The 27,980-nt window shown below is 46.8% G+C and overlaps 3 protein-coding genes across 6 annotated transcripts in view; 1 reads left to right on the forward strand and 2 right to left on the reverse strand.

Annotated features, from left to right (window-relative positions):
- The window catches only part of LOC116058488 (GON-4-like protein), a 53,879-nt gene extending 30,673 nt beyond the window's left edge, over nt 1–23,206 (forward strand). Inside the window, exons 31-34 of the mRNA XM_036006378.1 lie at nt 5–224; nt 379–481; nt 6,711–6,867; nt 23,189–23,206. Coding sequence (XP_035862271.1) covers nt 5–224; nt 379–481; nt 6,711–6,827 — 440 coding nt within the window. The 3' untranslated portion in view covers nt 6,828–6,867; nt 23,189–23,206. The remainder of the gene's footprint in view (nt 1–4; nt 225–378; nt 482–6,710; nt 6,868–23,188) is intronic.
- On the reverse strand, nt 10,710–17,816 carry LOC116058496 (TPR-containing protein DDB_G0280363-like). 2 transcript variants are annotated; one of them, XM_031311329.2, is made up of 4 exons: nt 17,667–17,810; nt 11,628–11,783; nt 11,114–11,326; nt 10,710–10,796 (listed from the first exon to the last, which is right to left on the reverse strand). In XM_031311329.2, exons 1-4 carry the CDS (start codon nt 17,743–17,745, stop codon nt 10,747–10,749), a joined length of 498 nt encoding a protein of 165 aa, XP_031167189.1. In that variant the 5' UTR covers nt 17,746–17,810; the 3' UTR covers nt 10,710–10,746. The 2 variants fall into 2 exon arrangements, with proteins under 2 accessions (XP_031167189.1, XP_031167190.1); XM_031311330.2 differs by lacking the exon at nt 11,628–11,783 and having other exon boundaries at nt 17,667–17,816.
- A 400-nt stretch (nt 23,207–23,606) lies between the features above and the next one.
- The window catches only part of LOC116058495 (transmembrane protein 79), a 5,924-nt gene continuing 1,550 nt past the window's right edge, over nt 23,607–27,980 (reverse strand). The window contains exons 1-5 of one of the 3 annotated variants that reach the window (XM_036006186.1): nt 27,449–27,980; nt 24,844–25,038; nt 24,221–24,452; nt 23,735–23,933; nt 23,607–23,693 (exon numbers count right to left, since the gene is read on the reverse strand). The exon at nt 27,449–27,980 is cut by the window's right edge and continues 14 nt beyond it. In XM_036006186.1, the coding sequence (XP_035862079.1) occupies nt 23,735–23,933; nt 24,221–24,452; nt 24,844–25,038; nt 27,449–27,893 (1,071 nt within the window). In that variant the 5' untranslated portion in view covers nt 27,894–27,980 and the 3' untranslated portion in view covers nt 23,607–23,693. Of the gene's footprint in view, nt 23,934–24,220; nt 24,453–24,843; nt 25,039–27,448 lie in introns of all 3 variants that reach the window. The other 2 variants (XM_036006187.1, XM_036006188.1) reach the window with 2 other exon arrangements.

Consider the following 27,980-nt stretch of genomic DNA (forward strand, 5'->3'; position numbering starts at 1 on the left):
CCCTCTGTCTCCTCCTCCATCCCTCCCTCTCTCTCCTCCTCTCCCTCCATCCCTCCCTCTCTCTCCTCCTCTCCCTCCATCCCTCTCTCTGTCTCCTCCTTCCCTCCCTCTGTCTCCTCCTTCCCTCCCTCTGTCTCCTCCTCCTCTCCTCCCCCAGATCTCCCCGTCTGTGCTAAGAACATTTCTCTGACAGCGAGTGGAGAGAAAGTAATCCTCTGGACCAGGTAACCTTCCTCCTTCTCTTCCTCCTCTCTTTACTCCTCTAAAGTTACATCTCCATGGAAACATCATTCATTCAGCAGGCGTCTTAGTTACACCATGAAGTTAGCAGTGCTCTCATTACGTATGGTCCCGACTCTGACCTGTGGTTGGTTTCAGGGAGGCAGATCGAGTGATTCTGACAAGGTGTCAGCAGGAGGGAGCCAATCAGAACACCTTCCAGGCCGTCTCTACTCTGCTCGGCAACAAGACTCCCAGCGAGGTGATTGGTTCTTACATTTCCTTTACAAAGGTCCAAAATGATTTCTTGTCCTGTCATAGGAGTAAAACATACATCACTGAATGTTTGATTAATCTCAGGTATTTGAATAGATTGATAGATATTTACGAGGAAGAATCTTTCACTCAAACGTACAAAAACGATGGTTACGTATGCAACCCCGGATGACTGCCAGAGGCGGTGCTTTCAGCACCTGGATGGTATATCAACAAAGTCAGGAGGAATTGTTACCTGCCTGTTAGGGATGCTGAGAAGGTGTAGGAAGTACCGCTGCAGCCACTGGGTTATGTGGTACAACATTAACCCTGTAGAATCTAGCAAATGTGCAGGGTGAGGCCCATGAAGCTGCCGCACAAATGTCTGAGAGGGGCACGCCTCGTAGGACTGCCCACGATGTAGACACACTCCTGGTGGAGTGCCCCCGAACATGAGAAGGACCACTGCTCTTGTAAGCATGGCCGATAGTCTCGGCTATCCATTTTGACAGCCGCTGTTTGGACAGGGCAAGGCCTCGTCTTGGCCCTGTATGACAGACAAACAATGCGTCTGACTGCCGGATTTGGGCGGTCTCCTGAAGATAAATCCTGAGTGCCCGTACGGGGCACAAAAGCTCAGCGCTCAACCCTAGTTCAGACCCCCGATCTCGGGGTTCAAAGGCTGCCAGCCTAAGAGGATGGTTGATGTATGAGGACGAAAAGGTCTTTGGGAGAAAAGAGGGGTTCGGCCATAAGGTCACTCCTGTACCCCCCCGGATGCCAATGCAGACACTCTCCGTTCACGGAAAAAGTATGTAGCTCTCCTACCCGCTTTGCTGACGTAATGCCAAGAGAAAGGCTGTCTTCATGGACAGCCAGTTCAACTCTATACCCCCCAGAGGTTCAAATGGGGGTTTGCACAGTGCACGCAAAACAAGGGGCAAGTCCCAGGAGGGCACTGGGTTTCGCCGAGGAGGCCTCAATCGCTGAGCCCCCTTTAGGAAGCGGGTCACCAGAGTGTGGGACCCAATAGTCACCCCCTCCACTCTATTGTGCATAGATGAGATGGCGGCAATATACACCCTGATTGTGGAGGCTGCGAGGCCCCGATCAAGGAGTGACTTGAGAAAACTGAGTATACCCGGTATGGAGCACTGTGTTGGCTCCTGATTTTGAGCTTGGCACCACTTGGCAAAAAGCTTCCACCTATTAGCATAGAGCACATTGGTGGAGGGTGCCCGGGAACTGTGAATAGTCCGCACCACTGCTGGCTCACAGAGCCCTAGCAATGGCTCCGGCCCTTCAGAGGCCAGACCCTGGCCATCTGGGGGCTATTAGCAGTATCTCGTGTCCTGCTGCAGACACCCTGTCCAGTGTTGGCAATATTAAAGGCAGAGGTGGGAAAGCGTACAGCAGTTGCATGGGCCATGCTTGCGCCAGAGCATCCTGGCCTAGGGGACTTGGTTCCCAGAAAGAAAACCAGAGGGGACAGTGTGTCGTCGCCTGGGAGGCAAAAAGATCCACTTCCGCCTCGCCGTACCTGTGCCAGATGGCTTGTTCAACCTCTAGGTGAAGTCTCCATTCTCCCGGATGGGGGCACTGGCGGGACAGGAGATCTGCAGCCCCGTTCTGGGCACCTGGTAAGTACATTGCCCTCAGGCTTAGCAGGCGAGGGTGAGCCCACTGCAAAAGCTGCCGAATCAATCCCGTGGAATGCATGGCTTTGGTGCTCCCCTGGTGGTTGATGTGGTAGACTACCGACATATTGTCTGTTCTGACAAGTACATGCCTCCCTACCAGCACTGGGAGGAAATGCTGTAGGGCAAGCAGAACTCTGACTGTCCGACATTGCCATACAGCACCCCACCCCTCTAGGGAAGCGTCTGTAGTCACTACTTCTCTGCAGGAAGGTATAGACCCTAAGGGGACACCCTGAACGAGATACGTTTCCGTCCTCCAGGGTTGTAAATGTCTCAGACAGCTGGCAGTGACTCTGACCAGCTTGTGTCTGTAGTGAGTAGGATGTAAACCAAGGCTGTTCACCCAGATTTGGAGGGGTCTCAATGACAGGAGGCCCAGTGGGACCACAGAGGAGACTGCTGCGAGCATCCCCAGCAGTCTCTGAAACGTTCTGAGAGTCAGAGCTCTGCCTCCCCTGAAGTGCCTGACTTCCTGGCAGATACTGCTGGCCCGTCGCTGAGAGGGAACAGCCCTCATTGCCTGGGAGTCCAGCTGGAAATCCTATCTGCTGACTGGGGACCAGGGAACTCTTTTTGTAATTTACAGTCAGCCCTAACCTGGTAATATAGGATATCAGCAATGCAGAATCTCTGAGGGAGTCTGCCTCCGACTGGGAGCATACGAGAAACTGCCTGTGGTGAGGTGCAATGGGGACATGAAAATATGCATCCTTCAGATCGATGGTAGTGAACCAGTCATTCTGTCGAATGCCCTGTAAGACCTCTATAGTGCGCAACATGTGAAATCTTAGTACCTTGAGATGGTCGTTGAGAGGCCTCAAGTCCAGTATGGGGCGGAGGCCCCCCATCTTTTTTCGGTATGATGAAGTACGTGGAATAGAAGCCACCGTTCTGTGTATGCATCTTTAACGGCTCGATGGCTTCCTTCTCCAGGAGAGCACAGATCTCCCGGCGTAGGGCCAGGGCCTTGGTTGGATCCTTGACCACTGTCATTTTGACCCCACGGAATCCTGGCGGTCGGCATCGGAGTTGTATGGTGTAACCCTGGGACAGGGTCGTCACAACCCAGGGGTCTGATGTTAACGCTTCCCAGCATCTGAGCTGCTGGCTGGTGAAGCGTCCGACCGCCACGACTGTGTGATCATTGTCTACCCCTCCGGGCCCTCTGATGCCTGGAGGGACGACGGGCAGAGGTCTGGCCTCGTTGTGGAAAGCGAGGGGGCTGGACTGGATTGGGCTGCTGAAATCGTCGAGAGCGTCGCGTCACCTGCTGGACGGCTGGCTGTGATACTGCTGTAATTCTGGACGAATAGGGCCTCTGTCTACTGGGGTATTCACGGCGCAGACTTGCAAACTGCCGTCTCGCTTGCGTAACTTGTAGACTACGCTCCAGAGCCTGTTGTGCTGCAGGGCCAAACAGTTCCCCTGGAACAACCGGAAGGGAACGGAGTGCCCTTCTGCATGGCTCCAAAAGCGGAGACTGGGCCAGCCATATCTGGCATCGAGCGAGGGTCAGTGAGGACATAAGCCTTCCTAGCTCCCTGCTCATGTAGGCAAATGCCTGCAGGGAGGCATCGCTTAACCCCTGAATAGACGGGTCTGCATCTGAGTTTCCAATACGTCCCATACGTGCCGCTGTGTCATAACTCCTGATGATGGAATCATCAGTCAAGCGGCACTGCGGCCGGGGACAGCGAGCGTCGGGCCTGAGTGCTTCGTCAGGTGACAGCACAAGGGCCGCAACAGCCGGCTCTACATTGGGCATATTGCCTAGTCCGGAGCTGGACGCATCCACCATGTTCGCCAATGCCCTACAGTCACTCGGAAGGTGAGAGAGACGTCTGGGGTCTGCCCAGCACCTTTGGAGCTCCTCAATGTATGGAGCTGATTGTGGGACACAGAGAGCCGTTGACTGAGGAGGCGTCTTAAAAAATGCACTCTGAGGAGGTACTATGACCGGTGCCCTATCTAACCCAAGACGCGCTAGTGCCACCTTCAAAATAGGCCTGACCAATGTCTGGCTGCTCTCTGAGCCTTCCCTTTCACTGCCCGTTTCCTGAGAGCCAGGAAGAGAGCAGCTGAAGTCCTGGCCCGCCCCGCCATCACCTACTTCCTCTACATACTCCACTTGGCCAAGAGTTAAGCTCTCCGAAGCCCTAGTGGAGAGGACATCGTCCTCCTGGCTTTCGAATGCCGGTGATAATACTGGAGGTGGTGGTGACCGTCGTTGGGCTGTAGCGTGACCACTACTTGCCCCTGCACCTGAAGGCTGTAATGTCTGAAGGAGAGCCTTAATCTGTGCAAATTCAGACGTCAAACCGTCCACCTTTTGTGACAGGGCAACCCTTTTTACGTTTGTGAGGACTTGGGGGTAGAGGACTGTCCCTGTGTGGTGGAGGCTGCTGAGCCCCAGTGGTCCTCCCTAGCTGAGCCAGTATGGCTGACCGCACCGCCAGGCTTAGGCAAGCGCAATTCATGCACGCCAGCTCTGTTAGCCCCTGCCTTAGGTGGTCAATGCCAAGGCAGGAAGGACATCTATTGTGGCCATCATCTGACTCAAGAGGGGCCCGGCAGTCAACACAGGTCATAAACATGGTCACTGACTGTCTAGCTGCGCCTTCACTCATGCTGCAAGCAGGCAGCCTGCACCGTGGTTAAGCGTGTCACACTGTCCCAGGTCCTGTTATTGTTGACAGTGACGCTACAATATGATGTAAACAATCCCTGCTATCTTAAGGCGAAAAATAAGTTAATGCTACTATATAAAGTAGCGCCGTCTGGAGCGAACACACTCCAGTGCAGCAATGAATTTCAAGACGGAATATCTCCTTTAGCCGTGTAACGGGATATGCGGAGTGGTCGTGAGGCGTCCGAGCGAGCACACTCATGCACCACGATTGTCAAACAAAGGAAGACCCATTAAACTAGAGCAGCGGCAAAAGGGCCGCTTCTTAATCAACTCAATTACGGGGCGGCTACGCAATGAGCACGCGCCGCCAACGCCAACCTTATCTCACACTGTAGCGTCTTAACAAAGAAACAAAAGCTGAGCCTAAATGGCCAGCAGCCCAACAGCGTTAACAACTACAATAATAACAGTAACTAGGAAATGATACTCACCGCGCCATCAACTTATGAGCACGTACCCAACAACTGAAAAAACAAAAACAAACCTCCAATGACTGACCGGGAGAACGCAGTCAAAGCGAGAACACTACTGCGTTCCGTTACAAGAAAAGAAAGTTTGCGGGAGGGACTCTCCCTGTATCTTCGCCCTTCTCAGGAACGGCGTGAACACCGACACCGCTGACTACAAGCCGGCCAAGCGGCGTGGCCGTAACACGTTAACTCTTTCTAAAACATCGGTCTTACCTTATGTAACGAGTGCAATCGTTGTAAGGCGGCTAGTCGCAGTCTTTTGGAGGGCGTAAATTCACAGCTCCAATCCGTTTGGGTAACAAGACTCCCAGCGACGCCAAAACCTGTTTGAAACTCGAAAACCTGCTTACCAACGCGAGAAGATGCAAGCGGTCACTTCCTGGGTGGGCCTGGCCTTTGTGCCGCAGCACAGGGCGTCAAACACTCGACCTGCACATGCGTGCGATGGATATCCAGGTGCTGAAAGCACCGCCTCTGGCGGTCAGTAGAAACGAAATAGAACATCTTTCTGCGAGAACAGAAGACGCTGATCGTTATCTCGTTATCAAGATATTCAGCAACGATATCCCATAATATCCTCACATCGGACAGCTCTAGATTAACATATCTGGACTGAGACACCGTGTTCAGTCTGAACAGACAGACTGTAGTGTGGTTGGGCTGTGAGAGTCCCATACAGGAAACAGGAAACATCACTGCCTCTATCTCTGCCACACACACACACACACACACACACACACAGGAAACATCTCTGCCACAAGAAAGTTTTAAAACACCAAACACAAGATCTGAACTGTTTCCTCAGTCCCTCTGTCTGTCTGCCTGCCTGTCTGTCTGCCTGCCTATGTCTGTCTGCCTGTCTCTCTGTCTGTCTGCCTGCCTGTCTGTCTGCCTGCCTGTCTGTCTGTCTGAACACAAGCTCTGAACTGTTTCCTCAGGCCCTCCGTCCGTCTGTCTGCCTGCCTACCTATGTCTGTCTGTCTGCCTGTCTGTCTTTCTGCCTGCCTGCCTGTCTATGTCTGTCTGCCTGCCTCTGTCTGCCTGCCTGTCTCTCTGTCTGTCTGCCTGTCTCTCTGTCTGCCTGCCTGTCTGCCTGCCTGTCTGTCTGCCTGTCTCTCTGTCTGTCTGCCTGTCCGTCCGTCTGTCTGTCTCTCTGCCTGCCTGTCTGTCTGTCTCTCTGTCTGTCTCTCTGCCTGTCTCTCTGTCTGTCTCTCTGCCTGCCTGTCTGTCTGCCTGTCTATCTGATCGCAGCCTAACTCTTGTACCTGTCTGTCTGCCTGTCTGTCTGATCGGCCTAACTCTTGTACCCGTCTGTCTGCCTGTCTGTCTGATCTTAGCCTAACTCTTGTACCTGTCTGTCTGCCTGTCTGTCTACAGGTTTCTCGCCGTTTTCGGGATTTGATGCGTTTGTTCCGGACGGCGGCTCGTCAGACCGGCTCTGAGGACGAGGCCCCGCCCCCTGAGCCGGCAGCAGCCAATGAGGAAGAAGACTGACATTACCCAATCAGAAGACCAGCAGCTGATGATGTTTCTGACGTGTTTAATGAACTAAACTGTAAATATGAACATACCAGATTATTTAATGTTGTTTTTCTCTTTTACAATAAAAACGTTTTTTCATCAAAAATAGTTTGCCTGTTGTCATGGAAACAACTTTAACTATTAACACAAAATACATGAAATATAAAACAAAGTTCATCAGAACTTAAAAACTTCAAATGTCAAAAATATGTCAACAACTGATCATCGTTTAACATTTTAATGATCCGCCTTTCTTCGGATAAAAAACAGCGTCTGGCTGAATGTAGACGGGCCAGGCCAAGCTAGGCCAGGCCAGGCCAGGTTAGCCTGTCCTGAGCAGGCCTGGCTGAATGTAGACGGGCCTGGCCAGGCTACGCTAGGCCAGGCCAGGCTAGGCTAGGCCAGGCCAGGCCAGGCTAGGCCAGGCCAGGCCAGGTTAGCCTGTCCTGAGCAGGCCTGGCTGAATGTAGACGGGCCTGGCCAGGCTACGCTAGGCCAGGCCAGGCTAGGCTAGGCCAGGCCAGGCCAGCTTGGGCTAGGCCAGGCCAGGCTAGGCTAGGCCAGGCCAGCTTGGGCTAGGCCAGGCTGGGCCAGGCCAGGCTAGGCCAGGCTGGGCCAGGCCAGAGGCCTGTACTGCGAAGCGAGATTTGGCATTAACGAGATAACTTCAGGTTCAACCCAGGGTTTTCTGTACTACAAAGGTGGATCAGTTGTTACCGGGTTCAATCGCCGTGGTAACTCATGCTGAACATCTAACCTGGTCGGGAGCAGGTTAAGTTGGAGATTAGAGATCAACCGGTGTTAAAGCACCGCCTACTGACCAATCAATACTCCACTGATAACGGCGTCACCGTTCTTAGAAGATCAGGCGGAGCTTGGTGGGCGGAGAGAGAGAGACAGAGAGAGAGAGAGAGGGAGAGAGAGAGAGAGGGAGAGAGAGAGAGAGGGAGAGAGAGAGACAGAGAGAGAGAGACAGAGAGAGAGAGAGACAGAGAGGGAGAGAGAGAGAGAGGGAGGGAGAGACAGAGAGAGGGAGAGAGAGAGAGACAGAGAGAGAGGGAGAGAGAGAGACAGAGAGAGGGAGAGAGAGAGACAGAGAGAGAGGGAGAGAGAGACAGAGAGAGAGAGAGAGAGAGACAGACAGAGAGAGAGGGAGAGAGAGAGACAGACAGAGAGAGAGAGACAGAGAGAGGGGTGCGCTCATAAAAGTTAAAACATTTAGAGACCATCAACCCCGTTAACGTTCCCTGATGGGATCTTTATGAAAGATATAGATTGTAATGGGAGGGAATTACATATCGGCTCGGCTTCTTCAGCCGTGTGTTGCCAATACGCACATCGGTTTAAATTATGTTTTGATATTTTATTTTCTCTCACGATCGCGTACCACTGCTGGGGTTATAACTGGAATAAAAGGCTAAAGCAACGACTAATTATGGTCAGATCTTGGTCCTGACTGATGGGGAAGTGACCAGTGTAGTCTAATGTATTGTAGTGGTGGACTGTACTGTATATTGGCCAGAATCTGCCTTTGGGGGAGGAGGGGGGCATATCATAGTGGGGGGTCTGGGTGTCCTCCCCCAGGGAAGTTTTAAGCATCAACAACTTCATTTCCTACATTCCGATACACTTTTATGCACCAATTTACGCTAAAAAAATACCTTAGAAAAAAGCACGGATGACAACTCAAAATTTATCAAAAATATAATCGAAAGTATGTTACGTGTCATTGGGCATTTTTAAGTGGGTATATGGAAATCCTGGAGCTATCACGTAGACTACACCACTGGAAGTGATATTGATAAGCTAAGCGTTGTGATTTATGCAAAACAGCGTCGGCTTTTTTGCCAGCTTTCCTTCCTGCATTTTGCCTGTTAAACCGTGTCTGTGTTCTTCATATTTATGTAGAATTATAGTTTGCTCTTCTTATGTAAAATATGCAGCTCTGGTAGATGTTTGTGATTGGTCGTGCTGCGCAAACACCGCCTCTTTTATGTGAACGCGCACGCTGGATTGGGAAACCCTGATGGTTGACTGAACTAGTTGTTAACCAGCGTCGTGATACAGCTGATGGAGGACCGTGGTTGGTTGGTTAGGTGAAGCTGGGGAACTGAAAGAAATCCAGGACACGTTGATCTGGATTCGTAGTACAGGCCTCAGGCCAGCTCGGGCCGGGCTCGAAAACTGAAATTACATAACAACAAAAACATAAAGACTGATCATCTTAACCCTTTGATGGTCTGACTCGGGGTATAAAAGTGTTTTAATGGATGGAGCTGCAGGTTTCCTGCAGAAGTGTGAGGTCATCCTGAGACATAACGGTCCCGATCCTGGCCGGCCAATCACAGACGTTTCCCTAAAGGCGCTGACACACCGAGCCGATAACCGGCCGTCTGACAGTCTGGCGAGGTCGGTGACTCGAGTCTGTTCGGTGTGTCCGTGCCGTCGTCCTTCATTTTGGCCGACCTGACATGCTCAGTCAGAGGGCGGGCACTGCCGGCAGTTGGACTCAGAGCCATCTGATTGGTGGAGAGCTAACCTGGAAACGGGGAGCAGGATGAACGTGATTAGAGTCTCAAACTCTGATGAAAATCTTTCAGCGTCCGGCTGAATGTACCTTCTAAGATCTTTGCCGGGTTCACGGACTCGGACTGGGCTCGGGCCAGGCCGGGCTCGGGCTAGGCTGTCTTGGCCAGTCTCGGTCTCAACCCCTCAAAGTCTCGGTCTCAACCCCTCAAAGTCTCGGACTAAACCCCTCAAAGTCTCGGTCTCGACCCCTCAAAGTCTCGGTCTAGACCCCTCAAAGTCTCGGTCTCGACCCCTCAAAGTCTCGGTCTAGACCCCTCAAAGTCTCGGTCTAGACCCCTCAAAGTCTCGGTCTCGACCCCTCAAAGTCTCGGTCTCAACCCCTCAAAGTCTCGGTCTAAACCCCTCAAAGTCTCGGTCTCGACCCCTCGAAGTCTCAGTCTCAACCCCTCAAAGTCTCGTCCATTTCTCGCTCTCGATACCCTCTGGTCTAGGTTTAGTTGGTCTAGATACTGGTCTAGGTTTAGTTGGTCTAGATACCCTCTGGTCTAGGTTTAGTTGGTCTTGATACTGGTCTAGGTTTAGTTGGTCTAGATACTGGGCTAGGTTTAGTTGGTCTAGATACCCTCTGGTCTAGGTTTAGTTGGTCTAGATACCCTCTGGGCTAGGTTTAGTTGGTCTTGATACTGGTCTAGGTTTAGTTGGTCTAGATACTGGGCTAGGTTTAGTTGGTCTAGATACCCTCTGGTCTAGGTTTAGTTGGTCTTGATACTGGTCTAGGTTTAGTTGGTCTAGATACTGGTCTAGGTTTAGTTGGTCTTGATACTGGTCTAGGTTTAGTTGGTCTAGATACTGGTCTAGGTTTAGTTGGTCTAGATACCCTCTGGTCTAGGTTTAGTTGGTCTAGATACTGGTCTAGGTATAGTTGGTCTAGATACTGGTCTATGTTTAGTTGGTCTTGATACTGGTCTAGGTTTAGTTGGTCTAGATACTGGTCTAGGTTTAGTTGGTCTTGATACTGGTCTAGGTTTAGTTGGTCTAGATACTGGTCTATGTTTAGTTGGTCTAGATACCCTCTGGTCTAGGTTTAGTTGGTCTAGATACTGGTCTAGGTATAGTTGGTCTAGATACTGGTCTATGTTTAGTTGGTCTAGATACTGGTCTAGGTTTAGTTGGTCTAGATACTGGTCTAGGTTTAGTTGGTCTAGATACCCTCTGGTCTAGGTTTAGTTGGTCTAGATACTGGTCTAGGTACAGTCTTGACTACAGTTTGCTTTAAAGCCCAGAGACAGCGTCCGTGTTTCCTACAGTCCGTCTTTATACTGTCTCTGATTGGTCGGCTCATCCCCGTCTCTGATTGGTCGGCTCATCCCTGCGATTTCTCTCCAGTTTCAGGATCAACGTCATCGTCCAGATCTGAAACAGGAAGAAGAAAAATAATGTTTCAACACACCAAAATACTCTTCTTCTGCATTTCTTCTCAAACTGCCAGTTTCCTCCGACCTCAGAGTCCTGAACCCGGACCGGTAAGATGGTCTAACCCGGACCGGTAAGATTGTCTACCCCGGACCGGTAAGATGGTCTAACCCGGACCGGTAAGATGGTCTACCCCGGACCGGTAAGATGGTCTAACCCGGACCGGTAAGATGGTCTAACCGGTAGTCTAGTAAAACATGAAGAGAGAATCTATTTATTAATAAACCTACGAGAATCCATTTAAAGGAATCTCTCACCCATAAAGTCCACCGCCCGGGCCTCAGGGTTCCCCTGGGTCTGGGTCTGCTGGGTTTGGTTCTGCTGGGTCTGCTGGGTCTGGTTCCCCTGGGTCTGGTTGTGGGTCTGGTTGTGGGTCTGGTTCTGCTGGGTCTGGTTGTGGGTCTGGTTCTGCTGGGTCTGCTGGGTCTGGTTGTGGGTCTGGTTCTGCTGGGTCTCCTCCATGGGAACATCTGCAGGTCAGACGGTAAAATCAGCAGAAACATGAACAGAATATTTATTGAGGTCTGTCTGTCTGTCTGTCTGTCTGTCTGCCTGCTTGTCTGTCTGTCTGTCTGTCTGCCTGCCTGCCTGTCTGACTGTCTGCCTGCCTGCCTGTCTGACTGTCTGTCTGTCTATCTGTCTGCCTAACTGACTGTCTGTCTGTCTGCCTTCCTGCCTGTCTGTCTGCCTTCCTGCCTGTCTGTCTGTCTGCCTGTCTGCCTGCCTGACTGTCTGTCTGCCTGTCCTGTTCTGATTATTGTGGCCACTGACCTGCGGCTGCCTCTGATTGGTCGGAAGAAGAGACCCTCTGGCAGCAGCAGGGATGGGGGAGGGGCTGTGACCTCTCTGTGATTGGCTGGCTGCCAGTGGGTGGGGCTACGTAGTTCCAGTAGGAGCCAATAGGAGAAGAGTTTGCTGCTGACACATCTGATCAAACGGAAACAGGAAGTGATGAAAGGCTAGCGGGAGCGTTTCATTACGCAGGAGAAACATCGGCGCCGATCGTTAACGGAGAAACGCCAACGCCTCAGACGGGTTTCTTTCATTCTTTCATTTAGGAGATTACTAAGTCTTTCAGAGTAACTGAGTTCAAGTTTACAGTAATACTCATGTAAAGTACTTCGGTACTTATTGAGGAAATTAATTTATATATAATATATATATTATATATAATATGTATATATATATTAATATATATTATATATATATTATAATATAATATATAATATATATAATATCAAGGCTTAGAAAACATCTCCCAACGTACATACAAGGCACACAGGATAGAACGGATTACTGCAATTATATAATAAAAATATATAAAAAAAATAAATAATTAAATAATAATCATGGTGAATTAGCCATTTTAATTTTAACATTTAAGTGTGTTTTTCCAAAGACTGCTAGATCTCTTTGTAACCACATATCCAGCTTAGACCAGTCACTGAGCGGTCTTTGGACTAGTTACTGGTTGGTCTTTGGAGCAGTTACTGGGTGGTCTTTGGACTAGTTACTGAGCGGTCTTTGGAGCAGTTACTGGGTGGTCTTTGGAGCAGTTACTGGGTGGTCTTTGGACTAGTTACTGAGCGGTCTTTGGAGCAGTTACTAGGTGGTCTTTGGACCAGTTACTGAATGGTCTTTGGACTAGTTACTGAGCGGTCTTTGGAGCAGTTACTAGGTGGTCTTTGGACCAGTTACTGAATGGTCTTTGGACTAGTTACTGAGCGGTCTTTGGAGCAGTTACTAGGTGGTCTTTGGACCAGTTACTGGGTGGTCTTTGGAGCAGTTACTGGGTGGTCTTTGGACTAGTTACTGAGCGGTCTTTGGAGCAGTTACTAGGTGGTCTTTGGACCAGTTACTGGGTGGTCTTTGGAGCAGTTACTGGGTGGTCTTTGGACCAGTTACTGAGTGGTCGTTGGACCAGTTACCGAGTGGTCGTTGGACCAGTTACCGGGTGGTCGTTGGACCAGTTACTGAGTGGTCTTTGGACCAGTTATTGGGTGGTCTTTGGACTAGTTACTGGTTGGTCTTTGGAGCAGTTACTGAATGGTCTTTGGACTAGTTACTGAGCGGTCTTTGGAGCAGTTACTAGGTGGTCTTTGGACCAGTTACTGGGTGGTCTTTGGAGCAGTTACTGGGTGGTCTTTGGACCAGTTACTGAGTGGTCGTTGGACCAGTTACCGAGTGGTCGTTGGACCAGTTACCGGGTGGTCTTTGGACCAGTTACTGAGTGGTCGTTGGACCAGTTACCGGGTGGTCTTTGGACCAGTTACCGAGTGGTCGTTGGACCAGTTACTGGGTGGTCTTTGGACCAGTTACTGAGTGGTCGTTGGACCAGTTACTGGGTGGTCTTTGGACCAGTTACTGAGTGGTCGTTGGACCAGTTACTGAGTGGTTGTTGGACCAGTTACTGAGTGGTCGTTGGACCAGTTACTGGGTGGTCTTTGGACCAGTTACTGGGTGGTCGTTGGACCAGTTACTGAGTGGTCGTTGGACCAGTTACTGGGTGGTCGTTGGACCAGTTACTGAGTGGTCGTTGGACCAGTTACTGGGTGGTCGTTGGACCAGTTACTGAGTGGTCGTTGGACCAGTTACTGTCAGTTGCTCTCCTTTGTTTGTTTTTCCTTTATTATACAACAGTCATACAAACATTCATACATTTGTCAAAAAAGTGTTGACAGCTTTGAGGTAGAGACAGTATATACAACAAAACATAAAGAAAGAAAATATGTTCAACCGTCTCAATATCACTCTCACAGAAAACACACGAGTTACTTTCCCAATTAAATTTAACACGTAGGAAGTGATTCGATGGATAAATATCATTTAATATTTTAAATGTCACTTCTTTGGCTTTTGGTGGGAGATGATACGATAAGGATTGTTTCCTAATCTTTCCTGCCTCTTCACCACTATAGTCTCTGAGAATATGGCTGTGTCTCATTCCGCATACTTCTGTCAGTCCACTGCTAATGGTCACTGACCACTTCCTGCTGTAGTCCACTGCTAATGGTCACTGACCACTTCCTGCTGTAGTCCACTGCTAATGGTCACTGACCACTTCCTGCTGTAGTCCACTGCTAACGGTCACTGACCACTTCCTGCTGTAGTCCACTGCTAACGGTCACTGACCACTTCCTGCTGTAGTCCCACTTTCGATGGTTAGTATTCTCCCAAAAGGAACATTTACGTTAGGGTTAGGGATCCACCAGATCCATCCATTAACTGAGACGCAGTCCAGACTCCTTCTTCCATCCAAGTACTGAAACACAACTTCCTGTTGGATAAGCTGTGCCTGTTGTTCCATACAGCCCGGTCTCCCGGCAGTTCATGTAAATGTCACGTTATTTTTAATCTATTGATACGTGTTCACGGGCACGTTTTTGCCTCTAACCCTAACCCTCGTGGTGGCCAGCACGAAAATGTGAAGTAATGTATTTCAATGGGAAGCATATTTCGTGGTCACAGCACGATACGGTAGGGAGTAGTATGAAGAGCCGAAAATCCGCGTAGGGAGGCTGGTCGGGTCCAACAATACAGGACTTTCACCCGGGCGAGCGGGGATCGCGTCCTGCGTGTGGCGCTTTGTTTCCCGTAGTCTTCCTAATCACAACCGTCCCGTTATTGTGGCGCGTCCCCCACGGCCGCCTCCCAGCGTGTGAGGCGCCCTTTCCCCGTAGGGTTTTTCCTAAACCCTACCTCCGCCATCCCGTTATTGTGGCGCGGCCGCCCCCCAACATATGGGGCATCCTTTCCCCGTAGGGTATTTCATGCTGGCCACCACGTAAAAAACAAGAAAAACGTCCCCGTGAACACGTATCAATAGATTAAAAATAACGTGACGTTTACTGCCGTGAGACCAGGCTGCTCCATACGGGGTATTCTGAGGATTCTTATAAATCAACATCCAACAGAGGAGAACCTGCTGGTGAAAACCTGATAACTCCGTTGGCAGTTTACGTAGATCATAGTCACATCGCAGCAAAAAAATCAATACCTCACAACTTTTTGAAAATTGCGTCCGGTATGGAGTACCAAAAAGAGCTTTTTTTATGAGAATTAAATGAATTCAGCCATTTTGATTTAAGAACACCGTTCATAACCACAAAAGCACTAGCATTTAGTCCACCCTCTTCAACACTCCTAATCACATCTGCTTTCTGATATAACTACACTCATTTCTCCACATAAAGTTAAAATTTGCTTTGTTAATAAGTTGAGCCATTTCGTCTGAAACCTCCAATGAAAATGCAGGATATATAACTATGTTAGGGTTATAACCCCCCAGGATATATAACTATGTTAGGGTTATAACCCCCCAGGATATATAACTATGTTAGGGTTATAACCCCCCAGGATATATAACTATGTTAGGGTTATAACCCCCCCAGGATATATAACTCTGGAGAGGCTTTCCATTTCAGATAAAAGGACCCTTCCAAATATGGTAATGTCCCTCTGTAACTATGCATTAAGAATGATTTTACATTTCTCTACTCTTTTAAGAACATTTTCTCTCTCTCTTAATACTTTGTTCCTGGTGACAGTTATACCCAATTATTATTATTATTATTATTATTATTATTATTATTATTGATATTATTATTATTATTATTATTATTGATTTAACCTTTATGTTACAGATTACTTGAGCCGGTTGATCATGTAAAGCGAATAATTCACATTTATTAATATTTCATTTCAAGCCTGCTGCTTTAGAGAATTAATTAATAGAGTCTAATACTTTGGGGATTTGCCTTTCGTTTTTCAAAAATAACGTAGAATCATTTGCAAACTGACTTATTACAATTTGTTTGTCCAAAATGTTCATGCCTTCCGTACCATTATTGTTCTGTTGCCTCTTTGGACTTTAAATCTCGGACTGGTACCACGTTCCAAAGCTACACAACTGGTGATGTCACTGTATGACCTTCCAAGTAAAACTATATACTTTTTCCCAAATCCAAAATATTTAAGAGTTTTTAAAATAAATGGGTGTTCTACTGAATCAAAGGCTGTAAAAATCTACAATTAAAATAAATCCTCTTTCTATAAACAGATGACTGTAATCGATCACATCTGAAACCAGTCTTACATTATTGTGGAAGATCCCTGTTACTAACATCCATCACGTAGTCGTGGTCGGCGGTTTGGTCGGCGGTTTGGTCGTGGTCGGCGGTTTGGTCGGCGGTTTGGTCGTGGTCGGCGGTTTGGTCGGCGGTTTGGTCGGCGGTTTGGTCGTGGTCGGCGGTTTGGTCGTGGTCGGCGGTTTGGTCGTGGTCGGCGGTTTGGTCGGCGGTTTGGTCGGCGGTTTGGTCGGCGGTTTGGTCGTGGTCGGCGGTTTGGTCGGCGGTTTGGTCGGCGGTTTGGTCGGCGGTTTGGTCGTGGTCGGCGGTTTGGTCGGCGGTTTGGTCGTGGTCGGCGGTTTGGTCGGCGGTTTGGTCGGCGGTTTGGTCGGCGGTTTGGTCGTGGTCAACGGCGTTTTCGGCATCTTTTAACATTTGATCATTTGAGCTCGGCGTTTCGTGGGTTTTCTCATGACTTGCATCGTCAACTATCAGTTTGGCAGGTTTCAATATATGTTTAGTTTCTATTTTCAAAAGTTAGTGTCAATTATCAACTATCGACTATCGACTATCAATTATCAACTATCAACTATCAACTATCGACTATCGACTATCAATTATCGACTATCGACTATCGACTATCGACTATCAATTATCGACTATCGACTATCGACTATCGACTATCAATTATCGACTATCGACTATCGACTATCGACTATCGACTATCGACTATCGACTATCAATTATCAACTATCAATTATCAATTATCAATTATCAACTATCAACTATCAACTATCAACTATCAATTATCAACTATCAACTATCAATTATCAACTATCAATTATCAACTATCAACTATCAATTATCAACTATCAACTATCAACTATCAACTATCAACTATCAATTATCAACTATCAATTATCAACTATCAACTATCAACTATCAACTATCAATTATCAACTATCAATTATCAACTATCAACTATCAATTATCAATTATCAATTATCAACTATCAACTATCAATTATCAACTATCAACTATCAATTATCAACTATCAATTATCAATTATCAACTATCAACTATCAACTATCAACTATCAACTATCAATTATCAATTATCAACTATCAATTATCAACTATCAATTATCAATTATCAACTATCAACTATCAACTATCAACTATCAATTATCAATTATCAACTATCAACTATCAATTATCAACTATCAACTATCAACTATCAACTATCAATTATCAACTATCAACTATCAATTATCAACTATCAACTATCAACTATCAATTATCAACTATCAACTATCAACTATCAATTATCAATTATCAATTATCAACTATCAACTATCAACTATCAATTATCAACTATCAACTATCAACTATCAATTATCAACTATCAATTATCAACTATCAATTATCAACTATCAACTATCAACTATCAATTATCAACTATCAACTAGGCTGCAGGGTTAGATGTGGGTCGCTGCTCAACACGCCATCTCTGACCACAAGTCATGAGACAACAAGGCCACAGAAAGGCAGTGCATGCTGGGAAACACTGCAGCCCCCAGTGCATGCTGGGAAACACTGCAGCCCCCAGTGCATGCTGGGAAACACTGCAGCTTTAAATGATGAAAGCTGATCAGCTGATCTAACTTGGTTGATCAGCTGATGTTTAATAATCAGAGCGTGTTAATAAAGTTTATGAAACTTTATTTAAACATGAGTAAACTGACCGTATGTCCGTCTGAGGAGCTTCCTGATAGGACAGTTTCCTCTGAGACGCAGACACGACTTCCTCCTCACAGGATCCATCACAAGATGTTAAATATGTTAAATATATTAAATATATAAAATATATTAAATACATTAAATATATTAAATACATAAACACATAACTGCGTTAGTGTCTGAACACGGCGAGTAGTCTCTCCTTCTGTCTGGCAACACAAACAGCTTCCTGTCAGCTGACACCTCAACCTTCAAAGTAAAAGCCTGCAGGCAGTTTACAGTCACACCTCAACCTTCAAAATAAAAGCCTTGGAAGAAGCAGAGGGACGTATCCACCACCTGGAGGCACGACAGAGCAGCTTATAAATAACAGGGAACACGATGAAAAAAGGATGGATGCTATGTGGAACCGTGCAGATGCTTGAAAATCACAGTAAGAGAAATAACGTGCAACTGGTAGACCAGTGCTGATCAGATTCCTACGACAGTCTGCCAGGGATAAAGTAGTGAAAGCGGCCAGAGAAAAGCGCGGGATGGAATGGGAAAGCACCCGACTGTCCATGTTCCCAGATATGACACAGGAGCTAGCTGAGAAAAGAAAAACTTTCACAACCGCGAAGAGAGCGCTGCAGCGGCTCAACGTGAGATATACGCTGGCTCATCCAGCATCCCAGCGATTCACGTGCAAGGGGAAGAATCAAAGTTTCACAAGCGCCAAAGAGGCAGAGAAGTTCATCAGGATTAACTCCTATACAGATGATGAGCTGGAAGGCTATGTCTGACTGAGGAGTGTTGCACTGTGAAGATAGATCTGGACTATAATATGGACTATAAGGAAGAAAAGAGGCTGATTAAAGAGGGGACAATGCCTTAAAGAGGTGGGTTTGAGTTCTGAGTCTTGATTGTGTGCTGCCTGAGCAACAGAGCCGGAGAGTGAGCTTCTTCTGGCTGGTGTAGGTACCCCACTGACCCGAACGCTAGGTTCTTTATTTATCTTCTTTATTTTTTTCTGTTCAATGCATATTAATAAATGACATCTTGATGTTTGAAAGTCTCGAGGTTTTGACATCAACGTAGATATAAATGTAATAAAAAATTTCAGAGAAAAGATTTTCAAATATTGCACCTGTCAGACAGAAGGAAATATTCTGTAACATATTTTGCAGTCAGTACTGCCGACGTTGTCTTGCTTTAATCAGATCAGTAGCTATATATTAATGTTTAACAACTCTCTCCCCATACGTGGAACAAGCCGATATATAAAGGGGAGGAGAGGCTACAATAACAAGGTAGTGTGTGTTCTGAGTGACGGTCCAACATCAGAGAGGCTCTATAGGCTCTCTACAGCTAGAGTTGTTATAAACAGACAGACCACTTACCATTTGTCAGAGTTTGAATCTGTCGGCGCTATGTGTATATATATATATATATATATATATATATATATATATATGTGTGTGTGTGTGTGTGTGTGTGTAATAGATCAGCCCTCCCTGTACCTAGCAGCAGCAGCAGCAGCAGCGCCGCGTCAGACACGCTTCTGGTGTGTAGGACACAGAAACATCCACGCAGCCGCCATGCTTTTGAGACGCAACAGAAACGCCACGCTCACGCAACGCATCCAGTGTGTAACCGGCCTTATGGTTTGTACGGCTACGATGGGTGTTAAGCTGCGTTTGGTGATGACAGATAAAAGAGCAAATGACGCAAACGAGACATGGCAATTACAAGAAGCGCGTATGGGGGACAGAACTAATACTGATATCAAACTTAGTCTTACAGGCACAGACTACTATTCACATGTAAAATATGTCTAGGTACCATGTACAATGCATAAGCTGGAATATCAATGGATGTGGGAACCCCGAGCTAACTCGGGCACATTTACATTGTTTTAATGTTGATTAATGTTCACTGTCCCCTTTCAAATAAAGAAATAAATCAAAATCAAATAAATTAAGAGAGGGAAGGTGCTGACTTATCTGAAGCATAATAAGACGGACATAGCTTTTCTACAGGAAACACACTTTAAAGAAGGAGAAGCACTGAAACTGAAACGGAGCTGGGTCGGACATGTTCTCAATACCTCATTCTCCAGTAAGCAGAATGGAGTAATAATATTAATAAACAAAAATGTAAGTTTTACTTTACTCAAAGAAGTCAAGAATAAAGAAGGCAGAGTGTATACAAGCTCTGATCAACAGGTCCACGATAGAGCTTAGATCGGCCCAAAAAATCAAGCCCGAGCCGGCCCGACCCGGCCCGGCCCGGTCCGACACATTAACTGTAATTATGAGCCCGAGCCCGATTTAAACCAGACAGTTTTTTAATACGTGGGCCGTTATAACTGACGTTCTCAACTACAATTCAGAGTTGTTGGAACTGCAGAAATCTGTTAGAATAATACAACAAGGACGAAGCTGTAAACTGCTGTTAGTTTATTCAGAATGGAACGGATCGCAAATGGATCTGAGTGAAGAAACGTAAAAAAAAAAAAAAAAGAAACAATGATGAACAACATATTGTTGTCACTGCCCACGACTTGTTTAAACTGCTTCCATACCTCCGACTTTCCTCCACACTTGCTCAAAGGTAATTCTCCTGTTTTTCTTTTTTTCTTTACATCTTCAAGCTCCCGGTGTGATGCGTGCGAGAGGAGGAGACTCCGCGCATGAAGTGCTGCATTTAGTAACTGCAGCCTAACTTTTCTACACATTTGTTACTTTTATATAGCCTATATATATATTTATTATATTTCTGATTATGGCATAGCTATCTCCCCACCCAAATAGGATAAAAAAAAAAAAAAATTGCTTGATCAAGGGTCCGGCCCAGGCGCGGGCCCGGCCCGGCCCGAGGATGTGGCAGAAAATAACGGACCGGACCTCGGGTCGGGCTCGGGTCGGGCTCGGGCTTGGCCCGAGAATCTAAACTCTAGTCCACGACGATACTATGCAATAGCTATGCTCCGAATAAAGGTGATTCACACTTTTTTCATGACATGAATAAGACGTTGTGGAAGGTCAAATAATGTTGGCAGGAGACTTTAATCAAGTCTTGGATTCCTGTCTAGATAGAAGCAAACTTAGGGCCCTGTGATATAAGGAAAGAGCTGCAATCCAGATGATGAACGAGGATGTAGGGTTGGTCGACATATGGCGATTGATAAGTCCTACTGGAAGGGAATACACTTCTCACATTGCCAAAAATCTTACTCTAGGATCAACATGTTTATGATTTCTAATACCATTATAAGACAAGTTGTGAAGTGTAAAATAAATGCAATCACCCTCTCAGCCCATGCTCCAGTGGAGCTCGGCATTGATATAAATACTGATGTAGAGAAGAAAGGTAGATGGAGAATGAATACGTCGTTATTACAAGTTATTATTGAGGACTTTACACTCCTGTTGAAGGAGGATATTAAATCTTTCTTTGAAATCAATGCTGGCACCACTGATACAAGAGCAATGGAATGGATAAGACTTATATTACAGGGAAATGATAGCACAATCATCTAAAAAAAGAGTACACAAAAAGTTAATGGAATTGGAAAATGTGATCAAAAATCAGGAACTATCAAAACATTTTTCGGATAAGCTATATCAACATCTATGTAAGCTTAAGTTCCAGCTACAGGAAATCTATAATAAAAAGTAGAATATGCTTTATTTAGGCTTGGGACAACATATGAAGGAGAGAGAAAGCAACAAGACGCTCATAATGTGATACCAGCATTAAAAAAGACAATACATTAGTTTCCTCAACAAAGGAAATAAATGGGGTTCTACAACAGTTCTATAAAGAATTATACACTTCGGACATTAATCCCCAACAGGACGAACTGACGGACTTCTTTAATAACATTAATATGCCTAAAGGGTCAACCGACCAGATTGAGTGGCTGGACAGCCCAATAACAGAGACTGAAATCAGGAAGGCTGTTTCATGCATGAAAGCAGGGAAGGATTCCCGGTGGAATATTATAAGCAAGATATAGACATGCTGGCACCAATATTAAAAGGCGTATATAATGAGGCATTCACATTAGGATCTCTCCCTCTAACATTGATCTCTTATTGATCTGTAATACCTAAAAAAGACAGGGATACAGCAGACCCTGCAAATTATAGACCTCTGAGTTTAATTAACCTGGACTAAAAAATTGTAACCAAGACTTTGGCCTTTCGTCTGGAAAGTGCATTACCAAGCATCATACACCCTGACCAAGTGGGATTTATGAAGAACAGGTCATCCACAGACAATATGAGAAGACTTTTACACTTGATGTGGTCCAGTAGGACAGGAACGGACGGTCGTTGCCCTCTCACTCGATGCTGAGAAGTTGTTTTTAGTCTTATCATATTTTGGATTTGGACAAACATTATCTGGATCAAAACATTATATAAAAGCCCAAAGGCAGCGGTGATAACCAACGGTTTAATATCACCCCTATTCAACCTCACTAGAGGAACCCGCCAGGGCTGCCCTTTATCCTCATTATTGTTCAATTTCATATTGGAGCCTCTGGCTATTACTATAAGAAGGAATGGAAATATTAAGGGGGTGGACGGAGGCGGGAAAGAGCACAAATTGCTATTGTACGCAGACGACATTTTGATGCTGGTAAAAGACCCACTGAATTTGACACAATAAAATCATATTCCAAATTATCAGGATACAAGATAAATTGGACACAGTCAGAGGGTATGCCTATTTCAGGATTATGTAATTCAACTTCAGTGACACAGTTTGGGTTTAAATGGGTTCCAAAAGGGATGAAATATTTGGGAATAAAACCCAGGATGTGGAGGAAATGCCGGCATTAAACTTTGAACCACTACTACAAAAATAAAAACCAATTTAGATAAATGGGGTAAAATCAGGCTGACATTATGGGGAAAGGTTAACGTTATAAAAATGGTGATATCACCACAATTCTATTACATACTTATGATGGGACAGTTACTACTCCTCAGATTTTTAAACGATAGGACACAATAATTAAAGACCCCAGAAAGCAATTAAACAACTTGAATTACAAAAAGAGACTTTAAATAAAAAAGGAAACCCGAAACTTTAATTATTCAACTAAACAGGAAGAGAAAATAAAAACAGATCAAGTTTAAATCAAAGTCTGTTTCCTGTTTCCTGTTTCCTGCAGAGTTTATATTTTAGACTTCAGCAGTTTTTACTTTTGAGGCTTTTTCAACTGTTTGTATTTTTAACGTTTTTGTTGATTATTATATTATATTAATAATCTAATAACATGTTAAACTGTAGTTTTCTTTTTATTGAAAAGCGTCGTCACATTTTCTGAGAGATTTACCTCAAAAACCCCGAAATCTTTGAAAGTTGAAGGAGACTCAGAACTTCCTGTTGTCCTCAGGTCAGAAATTATGGGATGTTGGAATAAGCACCGAAAATGTAAACGACAAAACATTGAAAAAAGCAACATAAACATAAAAATAGTTGATTCTGATTATTAATATTTTTAAGGATGAACTTCCTGTCAACCCTTTTAAAAGTGCTTTTATTGTGAAGGCTGTCGGTACTTCCTGTGTGGAGGCATCCGTCCGTCGGAGCTTCCTGTGACCCGACAGACTCCGTTTGTGAGTAAATCTTAAATCTGAAATATGAAAAACTCTTTAAACTGAGCATCAAATATACTTTTTTATATATATATATATATATATATATATAAAATATTATATTAACAGAAACAGACAACAGGAAGTTCACAGAATGAAAACAGGAAGTAGTTCCCCAACAAAACCGGTTTCTACTAAAAATGGTAATAAAAAAAAAACCATGAATGAAACAAACAGGTGGAGTGGGCGGGGCTTAGACAAACAGGTGGAGTGGGTGGGGCTTAGACAAACAGGCGGAGTGGGTGGGGCTTAGTCAAACAGGCGGAGTGGGCGGGGCTTAGTCAAACAGGCGGAGTGGGCGGGGCTTAGTCAAACATGTAGAAGGAATAAAACTTAATAAACAAAAAAAACAGAAATAAAATAAATGTCAGATGAGTGATGATGTCATATGATGTCATCCCCAGACCCTCTGAGTGATGATGTCATCCCCAGAACCTCTGTCTGGGGGGCGTAGTTAGCGCGTCCTCCCCTGGCGGCAGGCCGAAGATGGACCCGCCCGCCTCCACCGTGAACAGGAAGTAGATGTTGGCGGCCATCATGGCAAGACTCGGCAGGAAGGAGAGGCCAAAACCGAACGCCCGGACACTGCTACCGCACGCCGCCGCCACCCAGTAAACCAGCCTGGAGACACAAAACAAACGCACCTTCAATCAAAAGTTTAAATTAATTGTGCACCTTCAATTTGCATCCACTAAAAGTTTGTTTTTTGCCGTGACACCAAACCCACCAGACTCCATGTAAATAATCCAGACTTTTATTGTGTATAGAGCCAGCATATCTCCACCAGACTCCATGTAAATAATCCAGACTTTTATTGTGTATAGAGCCAGCATATCTCCACCAGACTCCATGTAAATAATCAGGACTTTTAGCATCGTAAAACACACTTCATTCAAGTGAAATCTCACCGTCCGAAGGCGAAAACGACAGTCAGCAGCGGGACGAGCTTCAGCTGGTGCTGGCTCAGGTACATCGCCATGACGACCAGCTGCAGGAAGTAGATCAGGAACAAGGAGGCGGAGTCAGAGACAAAGCGCCGGTGGACGGTGACGTCCTGAGGCTCCGCCTCCTTCAACTCGTCATCAAACCGAGGACCAATCCCAGCAGACCTGAGCCGGCTGACGCCAAGCACCAACCAACCTGAGAGACAGACAGGTTAGAGAGAGACAGACAGGTTAGAGACAGGGAGGGAGGGAGACAGAAAGGCAGACAGACAGGTTAGAGAGACAGGGAGGGACACAGACAGGTAGACAGACAGACAGGCAGGCAAGCAGACAGACAGACAGGTTAGAGAGACAGGGAGGGAGGGAGACAGACAGGTTAGAGAGACAGACAGACAGGTTAGAGAGACAGGGAGGGAGGGAGACAGACAGGTTAGAGAGGGAGGGAGGGAGGGAGACAGGCGGGCAGGCAGACAGGAAGGGAGACAGACAGGCAGGCAGACAGACAGACAGGAAGGGAGACAGGCAGGCAGGCAGACAGACAGTCAGACAGGGAGGCAGACAGACAGACAGACAGGTGTCCTCCTCACCGAGGGCGATGGGGATGGTGGCGAACACGGAGCAGCGCAGCACGTAGACGAGTCGGAGCGCGGCGCCGTCCGTCAGCGGAGCGTCGAACGGCAGGAAGACAAACCCCCCCCACACCAGCAGAGGGAAGAACAGCAGTGATGTCATCAGGGACACGCCCCCTTTCAGGACGTCCCTGCTGGGACAGCCAGGCCCACCTGACAGACAGACAGGTCAGACAGACAGGTTAGAGAAACAGGACAGACAGACAGGTTAGAGAAACAGGTCAGACAGACAGGTCAGAGAGACAGATCAGACAGACAGGTCAGAGAGACAGGTTAGAGAAACAGGTCAGACAGACAGGTCAGAGAGACAGGTTAGAGAGACAGGTCAGACAGACAGGTCAGACAGACAGCCAGGCCCACCTGACAGACAGACAGGTCAGACAGACAGGTTAGACAGACAGGTCAGACAGACAGCCAGGCCCACCTGACAGACAGACAGGTCAGACAGACAGGTTAGAGAAACAGGACAGACAGACAGGTTAGAGAAACAGGTCAGACAGACAGGTCAGAGAGACAGGTCAGAGAGACAGGTTAGAGAGACAGGTCAGACAGACAGGTCAGAGAGACAGGTTAGAGAGACAGGTCAGACAGACAGGTCAGACAGACAGCCAGGCCCACCTGACAGACAGACAGGTCAGACAGACAGGTTAGACAGACAGGTCAGACAGACAGCCAGGCCCACCTGACAGACAGACAGGTCAGACAGACAGGTTAGAGAAACAGGACAGACAGACAGGTTAGAGAAACAGGTCAGACAGACAGGTCAGAGAGACAGGTCAGACAGACAGGTTAGAGAAACAGGTCAGAGAGACAGGTTAGAGAAACAGGTCAGACAGACAGGTCAGAGAGACAGGTTAGAGAGACAGGTCAGACAGACAGGTCAGACAGACAGGTTAGAGAAACAGGTCAGACAGACAGGTCAGACAGACAGGTTAGATAGACAGGTCAGACAGACAGCCAGGCCCACCTGACAGACAGACAGGTCAGACAGACAGGTTAAACAGACAGGTCAGACAGACAGCCAGGCCCACCTGACAGACAGACAGGTTAGAGAAACAGGTCAGACAGACAGGTTAGAGACAGCCAGGCCCACCTGACAGACAGACAGGTCAGACAGACAGCCAGGCCCACCTGACAGACAGACAGGTCAGACAGACAGGTTAGACAGACAGACAGGTTAGCGAGACAGGTTAGAGCAGGGGTCTCAAACTCGCGGCCCGGGGGCCAATTGAGGCCCGCGGGATGATATTTTGTGCCCCACTTGACATCAAAGTTTAGTTTCTGTTGTTCTGAAACCTTTTTGCTGAGTCGTTGCGTGTGCCGCGCTTTTATTTTATTTTGTCACTTACGGGCTACCATAGCTAGTCTCGTGACTGCGGCGTTTGTTGTCAACGGTTGTCAAGCTAGCCAACCGTGAAGTACCTGGGGAAATATCAACGTTAGTCACTTGGTAGAAACGTGTTCCAGTTCCAGTCACGTCTCTCTCAAAACGTGCCGTGAAGAGAAAGGTTGGCGACGGGCTCAGGCAATTTAGTGAAAGTGGGAGACGGAATATTTTTTCTATCAAGCACAGGAGCACCTATACATGTCTCATATGCACAGAGAAAGTTGCGGTGTACAATTAATATGACATCAGACGTCATTACTCAACTAGACATGCTGAGGAGTATACAACATACCAGGAGAGGAGAGAAAGAACCGGGTCGCCAATCTTAAAAAATGTCTATTGAGACAACAAGATTTATTTAAGAAAGCAAACAAAGAATACTTTAGTTGAATACTTGACGCGGCCCAGCCTGACCCACACTCTACCTCGAGCTGCCCCCAGGTAAATTGAGTTTGACACCCCTGGGTTAGAGAGACAGACAGCCAGGCCCACCTGACAGACAGACAGGTCAGACAGACAGGTCAGACAGACAGGTCAGACAGACAGACAGGTTACAGGGGAAGTGTCTGACAACATTATGGGATGGATCCCTACAGAGAGAGAGCTTTTAGTTAGCGTGTATAGAGCCAGCATATTTCCACCAGACTCCATGTAAATAATCAGTACTTTTAGCGTGTATAGAGCCAGCATATCTCCACCAGACTCCATGTAAATAATCAGTACTTTTAGCGTGTATAGAGCCAGCATATCTCCACCAGACTCCATGTAAATAATCAGGACTTTCAGCGTGTATAGAGCCAGCATATCTCTACATGTAAATGGGTGAATTAAGGGTTTATTTCAACCAAACCAGAGTGGTGATTGTTGGAACAGTGGAAAGATGAACCAAGACGGCTTTTGATAGTTTGATTTAGTTTCTGTCCACTTTGAATGAAGTGTGTTTTACGATGATAAAAGTACTGATTATTTACATGGAGTCTGGTGGAAATATGCTGGCTCTATACACGCTAAAAGTCCTGATTATTTACATGTCTATCTCTGTAGGGATCCATCCCATAATGTTGTCAGACACAAAGACAGACAGAGAGACAGACAGACACACAGAGAGACAGAGAGAGACAGACAGACAGACAGAGAGACAGACAGAGAGACAGACAGACAGACAGAGATATTTACATCTGGCAGGCAGCGTGTCCTCGGCCCACTCGTACTGGCAGCCATGTTGGTTGTAGTCCTGTGGTTCTCCTCGGGGGCCCAGGAAGGGTCTCTTCTCAGACTCCATTTCCCAGAATGCCTCAGTGTCTCTGGGTGAGTTGGGGCAGGGGAGGACAGTGACTGATGCACTGAACACCTGCGCTGCTTTCTCCGGCAGCTCGTTCTCTGCAGGCTCCGCCTCCAGCACCGTCCTAAGCCCCGCCCCCTCTCTCTGACTCTCTGTCCAGCTCGCTGCTGACCTCACGCTCCGCTGGTCACCTGTCTGTCCGCCTGTCTGTCTGTTTCCGGGCCACTGCAGGGGAACCGGTTCCTCCCCCTCGTCTTCTCCTTCCATCTGTCTCACCCCCCCGCTGTCCTCCATCTTGGTACTTCCTGTCAGACACTGGCCGTCTGTCAGCAGAGACATGTCTGTCTGTCTGTCTCTCAGTCTGTCTGCCTGTCTGTCTCTCTGTCTGACTGCGTCTCTGTCTGTCTGTCTGTCTGTCTGTCTGTC

Source organism: Sander lucioperca, chromosome 10 (assembly GCF_008315115.2).
Source record: "Sander lucioperca isolate FBNREF2018 chromosome 10, SLUC_FBN_1.2, whole genome shotgun sequence".
NCBI classification, from domain to species: Eukaryota; Metazoa; Chordata; class Actinopteri; order Perciformes; family Percidae; genus Sander; species Sander lucioperca.